Source organism: Cryptotermes secundus, unplaced genomic scaffold, assembly GCF_002891405.2.
Source record: "Cryptotermes secundus unplaced genomic scaffold, Csec_1.0 scaffold5, whole genome shotgun sequence".
In the NCBI taxonomy this organism is placed as follows: Eukaryota; Metazoa; Arthropoda; class Insecta; order Blattodea; family Kalotermitidae; genus Cryptotermes; species Cryptotermes secundus.
Window position 1 is genome coordinate 5,326,272 of NW_019724742.1, and position 7,430 is coordinate 5,333,701.

The 7,430-nt window shown below is 40.4% G+C and overlaps 1 protein-coding gene across 1 annotated transcript in view; it reads right to left on the reverse strand.

Annotated features, from left to right (window-relative positions):
- Positions 1–7,430, reverse strand: part of LOC117282009 — a 106,949-nt gene that overhangs the window by 38,718 nt on the left and 60,801 nt on the right. The window contains exon 13 of the mRNA XM_023848377.2: positions 4,166–4,419. Within this exon, the coding sequence (XP_023704145.1) occupies positions 4,166–4,419 (254 nt within the window). The remainder of the gene's footprint in view (positions 1–4,165; positions 4,420–7,430) is intronic.

The window sequence follows — 7,430 nt, forward strand, 5'->3', positions numbered from 1 at the left end:
CTCCACTTAATGCGATCTCAAGCTTTCTCCTTCAAATAAAAATATCCTCTTCTGTCCCCAAGGTCATCCAGCATCTTCTTACGTCTTTTTCCTCGTCTTATGTTCGCATACATGGTATCTCTGTTTTTTGAAAGAGACTATCCAGGAAAAGTGATAATGTGGTAGTTTTTCCATTTGCTTTCCACATTGCCATGGCCATGGAAGTCGGAATTCGCTAAGGAGTGTAACAACTCACCTACCGAAGCAACTAGCCCTGAAAATGGATGGCGCTAAAGCTCCGTGCCCATACCCGGCCGCCGGAAGGCAGGGCTGTGATGCTGAAGCCCCGGCGAGTAGGAGGGCGCGGCGGTGAGCGCGGAAGGGTCCGGGCGTGAGCCCGCCTGGAGCCGCCGCCGGTGCAGATCTTGGTGGTAGTAGCAAATACTCAAGAGAGGGCCTTGAGGGCTGATGTGGAGAAGGGTTTCGTGTGAACAGCCGTTGCACACGNTCAATTAAAAGCCCTTTGGGGGGTTTCGTACATTTATCGCGTATCGGGGGGGCTAGCGATTACTCGCAATGTTTTCACTGCTTGAATATTGACTCAAGCTTGTGCTTCCCCCACCACACCATGATTATCGATATTTTTATTTTCACTTTCGTCACTAAATAATTCATCGTCCGTGACTGCAGTTCCTCTATTTTCTTCCCCCCCCCCAAATTCTCGGTTGAGAACAGCTTCCAGGGTCCACCACGCTTCCAAACACGGCACGGATCATTATGGTTCACCGATTACTACAACGTACATCAAAACAAAGTCTACACCACTCGAATTATTCACAATTTTATCTTGCATTCAGTATCGGAAAATGCAATATTCAAGCTCTCTAGAGCAGTCGTTCTCAACCTCTATGAGACAGCCTCCCAGTAGGTTCTTTTTTTATAAGACGAGGGCCCAGTCCCAACAACTTTACTCGTAAATACCTTTCCAGTTTTGTAAAAGTTCATGCATTAAGCTACCGTAATATTAGTAATTAATTATAGCATAATCGTAGAGAGTATTAGTACACTTGTGTATATGGTGTGGCATGTTGAGAAACATGGTCATTGGTGATATGTTGGGTTTTTGGACTTTATCCATCGTCCTGGTTTTTAAGATAAATAAAAACACGACGTTTCGGAAACTGGATCTGTTTCCGTCCTCAGATGAAGGAAAACACCTATTCAGTTGGGTCCGTTAGAAAGAGCTAGCCTCAATCACTGGACGGACGGAAACAGATCCAGTTTCCGAAACGTCGTGTTTTTATTTGTTATCTTAAAAACCAGGACGATGGATAAAGTCCAAAAACCCAACATATCAGTGTGTTATACACCATCGTCAGAATCCTATAGTAACTACATGGTCATTGGTCACTGACATTTGCAAAACATGTTATTTCGCTCAGTTCTGAGAACAGGATATGCCGCCCATTGTTGTAATCGGCTTGCAGGCAATTTTTGTGACTGGTCATAAACATCGGTATTGCCTTTCCTGAATGTTGAAAGATTTAGATCTCTGAAAATTCCCGATCATTCATGAATACTTATATGTTTAAAAATATGCGGCTTGGTCACTGACATTTGCTACACAGATTTAGGCGTTCTGTGTCTGAAATTCTCGACACAAATATTATTCTCCTCAGAATATTTCCACTATAAAATATTTATTCATGAAAAATGCTTAGAAAATGAAAATGACAAATTCCAGAACAGCCTCTCACGGCCCAGTATAATTGATGCCAGGGCCCACTACTAGGCCGCGGCCCGGCGGTTGAGAAGCACTGCTCTAGAGCACAGAAAGTCTTAGAGAGAAATTCGAATGTTCATTCTTCAAGCTCTCGAGGGCTTTGAGGCTTTCACTCTCAAGACGAAATGTTCGTTTCTTAAATCGTAAGTCGTTGTTTCATCAGACGGACCATCGAATGGTATTATCCATTCTCTTATCTCCCAAAAGCACTCTTATTGTAACTCCCTCCACTGTCCCTTCATTCTTGTACATTTTATCTCATCTGGCATCCCCCATGACAGCTTACTAACAAGGTAAATTACAGATGTCGGAGATTTTGCCAAATTGTTACACATCACTTTTAATCAGGAAACGTTAAAAAGACTGCTATTACATTATATATGACATACTATTTATTATTTCTCATATATGTGGCAAAAGCACTGACATGGACTAAGGCATACCAGTATGTAAGCATATTTCACAAGCAGTAAGGTATCAAGAAATTAACAGAAAGAAATGAAACCTGAAACCAAAACAGGGCACCTTAAAGCAGAAATTCTAAAGAACAAGTTAGGAAATGTACACACTGTAACAATTCTGGGTCTTAGCTTTGTTATTGCATACAGAATTTAATCCAGGAACGCAATCTACAGTCTGAACTCATGTGCAGCAAGCATAATGCCGTTTGCTTAGTTACGTCAAAAACTGTAATTAATTAATTAGATAATTAGTTATGCACTATGATATGAAGATGTTTGGAGGAACTGAGGTACAGTTCCACCATTTTTAACCTTGGCACTTAATAAACGTGAGTGGTCTATTCAGCCCAGCCTCTCTACCCCCTCCCCTGAGAAAGAGACCCCTGTACACACTGGATAACATAACATGTGTTTCATTTTTCTTCACAATATTTATTTGAAACATTTTTCCCACTGATAAATATCACTGGTTGCAATGTTTGTTTAGGACAAGAACATAATCTCCAGTTCTGTTATCCAATTTACATGCTGACTTTCATTCTCTGTTACTCTCTTGATGGGGCATGTGATAGCATAATTGGATGAGGCACTATGCTACAAGCCAGAAGGTTGCAGGTTCGAGTCCCAATGAGGTGGATTTTCTTCAATTTACCTAATCCTTCCAGCCACACTATAGCCATGGGGTCAACTCAGCCTCTAACAGAAACGAGTACCAGGAATCTTCCTGGAGCTAAAGGGCAGCTGGTGCGTAAGGCTGACAACCTTACCAACATCTACAAGCCAACTGCCTAGACAAAATGTGGGAGCCTCAACATCTCACAACCATATGGGCCTTCACAGCCTGTTACAGGGATAGCGTTACCTTTTTCTCTTTACCTGTTACTCACTTGGTACTACTCAATGAACCTTGCCAGTTCCCCTTAATTGCTAGTAACCTGTAAATATTTGATATTTCTTGTGTGTGTGTGTGTGTGTGTGTGTGTGTATACTGTTAGATGTCAGAATGCTACATACAAATGCCAACCATCCAGACAGTTTCTGCAGAGAATTAACATCCAAACTTCAAAGGCAAAATTTCACCCCTCCTGTTTAAAAAAGCACAGAAACAGCATTTTATTCATTCAGTAGTGGATCAGGACAAGACACGACCACTTTATATATGTTGCATTATGTGATGGCTCACTAATTGGGTATGATCAAAACAGACAAGTTGGAAGTCACTCTTCTGATGATACAGGGAGAGACAAAAGACCATTCCACAGGCTGCCATTTCTGCTTAACATACATATCAGACAGTGTCTACACATACAGCACAACACCAAAATTTATCATCAATCACAAGGCTTGTTTTACACAGTGGAGATCTTCCAGTACCAAGTGTGGCAAAAAAAAGTGGCATGCAAATTATGAAAACAAAAGTGTGTAGAATTTAATGACAAAGCTGTACATTGCTCACGAACAGAAAATCAATAAAAAATTGTTCCGCTGTTTGAACCATTTTGTCTATCAACAGAGCCTCATTCATTGATCTCAACCAGACCTGAGTGATCTTCTATTGATCTTAATTCATCAAAAAATCAATCTCAACTTTTGGTTTCTAGATTATAGTTTAGAGACTTCTACAAGACAGTATTAGTGTCTCTTTGTTCTGCAAGTATCAAAAATCTATTTTATCATCTTTCCTCAGGAAAGCAACTGTAACAATGCAGAGGTGTCTCCCGTGGGAGCCTTGGCCACCAGCAGGAATTGAACCAATGATGCCTATATAATAATTCCTTGAATCTAAGTTTGAAATACTGATTATATTCACTGGATATTGACAGAAAGACGAACCCAAAGAGCCATGTAGCTTCACTGGTAAAACACAAAGACATCTACATGCAGGGACTGGCACACATTACAACATCTGTCGTATTATTGCAAATTCAGCTTACGTTCTTACTTGCGCTTTCTTTGGCGGGGCACTTCCCTCACCCGCACTACAAGCTTTCTGGGGTTTCCTTGAGCTTCTCCCTATTGTACCATAGCCTTCTGGAAAAGACTGATGCTGCTGATGATGTTGCTGCTGCTGCTGCTGCTGTTGTTGTTGATGTTGTTGTTGTTGCTGTTGTTGTTGCTGCTGCTGTTGCTGTTGTTGCTGTTGCTGCTGTGTGTGTTTCTTCTTATTCTGTGGTTTGTCTGAGTACCGAGACTGACCTATAAGAACAATACATAAAATATTTAATAACCAAACATGCACTTCGGTCCAATGAAACTAAAATACTGTCAGGATCCATAATGTCATCACACTGTAGGAGATCATTAAAACTAATTAATAACTGGCATGTTCCTTCAGTGTCATAGGTAATTTACAAAAATCTTACTTACACCATATGGCTTAAGAATGTCAAGACATAACACACATGCAGATGTTTTGAGGGTCCACAACTGGAATCAAATTATTGCTAATCATTTCTACTAGGCTCTTGTACCATGTAACAGATATCCACAGATTAAGCCACTGGATCCCGCTCTGAGTCAGATGAACCCTTGACCACACCCTCATATCTTATTCTCCAGTATGTGATTTAATATTATCCTCCAATCTAGAACTAGATCTCTGAAGAAGACTCTTCCTTTCTGATTTTCTGATGAAAACTCTATATGCATCGTGCATTTCTTCCATGCATGCCGTATTCCCAGATCATCTCATCTTCCTTCATCTTAAGGAAAAGTGAAAATTATGGCATTTTCATTATGTAGTTTTCTTTAGCTCTGGTCACTTCCTCTCTCTTTCATCCAACTCCTTAACACTGTGAAGAAAGCAGTCTTCTGGGATTTGGCACCGGGTATATGTGGTTTACACCACATATACACGGTGCCAAATCCCAGAAGACTGCTTTCTTCATAGTCACCGCCGTGAAAGCCTCAAATCTTACATCCTTAACACTGTGTTCTCCAGCACTATCAGTTCTTAATGTGCACAACCAAGTTGACCTAACTGGCTAACTTCATGCAGCATCAGTGCTCCATAGTCTGAGCTACTGACAGAATACCCATGAAGTAGAGTGCTTCTTCAGAAACTACTGTTAACTCAGCTAGTCAAAAAACTACCTGTTTATGGAACCTGAATGTTCTTCACCATGTTCCTTAGAACCTGCCACTGGTCCCGGACACGAGCAAAATACATTCAGTTCACATGCTCCCAGGTTCTTTCTTCATGAACCATTGTAATATTATCCTCCCACCTATGTCTACATATTCCAAGTTGCCTCTTCCCTTCTGATTTTCTGTCAAAAACTCTATATGCATTTCTCATCACTTCCATGTGTGCTACATTTCCCCAGCCAATTCATCTCCCTTGACTTGAAACTTGTAATGATATTTGGTGAAGACTGAAAATTATGAGGCTTCCCTCTGTGCAACACTCTCCTGCCTCCCACTCCTTCCTCCTTCTCACGTCAAAATATTATGCTTTGCATCTTGTTTCCAACCACACTCAGTTTATGGACAGACCAAGTTTCACAGCAGACAGTGTTATAGCTGTGTGTGCATTTTAGAATTTACATTTTTGACAGCAGACATAATGGTATAAGATTCTAACCAGAACAGAAGCAAACATTCTCCAATTTAATCTGCTCTTAAATCCTTCATAATTGTAGATTTTTTGCTAGAAAACCTAGGCACAGAGGAGTAACATTAACATTTATCTTAGCTAAGCAAACTGTAAAGATGTGAATGAGCTTTCTGTTGGACTTCTATGATTAATAATAATGAATATTTGGGTTCATAACAGCAGGGAAGTTCCTGTCAAAAGAGGAGTCAAAAGAGCCTGTAACATGTAGTGAATGGAGATTTCTTAAAAATGATCAAAACGATTTTCATTTGCTACGTTTCAGTCACTGATAAAGAAAGTAAAGTTGTCTCCTGGTTAATGAAGTGCTACACCACAAAGACATTTGGGGAAGTACAGCTATATAGCTCCACACAATCTTAATGAACTTCAGCACTAGATTCAGGTGACTGACTCATAAGAATGATGCTGTTGAAAGTACTTAAAAATTTGTCCCAAAAGGAACTGTATAGAGTTCAATTAAAACTTTATGTTTTCAATGCCTCCTCCAGCCCCATTCAGGGCCCAGGCCTCTTATTCAGTTCTCTAATAATTTTTCACAGACAGTAGGAATCCATGGACAAGTGATCATCCTGTTGCGAGGCTACTACCTAAACACAGGACAAGACAAACACCGAATAAACACAACACTAAACACTCATTCCCTGAGTGATATTCAAACCCACAATCCCAGCATCCGAGCTAGCGAAGGCAGTTCATGCCTTAGACCACATGGCTACTGTGACCTGCCAATTGAAACTCAATATGTGCACAAATTACAAACAAATATTCATTATCCCAGCTGTATGCCTGACATAGCCATTCTAGCAGATCTTAAAGGTTATTAATTAAATATCACCACATTTCATTAACTGATTCATGTATTTCATTGCATTTCATGCATTCATTCATATGACAGCAAACAGGTTAACTTGCTGCAGCATTTTGTCCATTTGTTCTGTTACTTCAGCCATACAATTGGTTTTTCTGGTTTTCAAGCTGTTTTATTGTTGCTTCAGCACAATCAAAATATAAAGTTGTCCATATCCTGGTTCATTTGCATCAGTTGGATACAGCAGTAAGACCAAATGGTAAATCTAGTTATGTATCCAGAAACAGTACAATGACAGAACTCCTGCCACTTCTCAGGTTGTACATTTTCCAAAGAAACTGTGCATGTCCAAGACACTGCATAACATTTTTGTTATATGCTGTTTTATAGTGAGCGGGTCTTTTAGTCTCGATACCCAACCGCAAATCTGGAGGGTCATCCCTGGCTGTCCGTGACTGTTTTCTCTAACTTCTAATACAAAATAAGTATTGAGAAACAACAAAAATGTGACATACAAGGTGTGGCAATAAAGAACCCGGATTACTTTTATGACTCATTTCCGGCCACGTCATTGACGAAGAGGAGGGTAGGGCATTGACCCTTGGACTTCCCTCTACCGTCACACAAAGTTTCATTCACGTGCATCGGTTAGTCTGGCCGCGACCATTGTTAGAAGCGGATCGTGTTTCTGAGCTCCGTCGGAATAATGCTGAGTGCTAATGCAGAACAACGTGCTAACATCAAATTCCTCACAAAACTTGGAAAATCTGCCACTGAAACTTA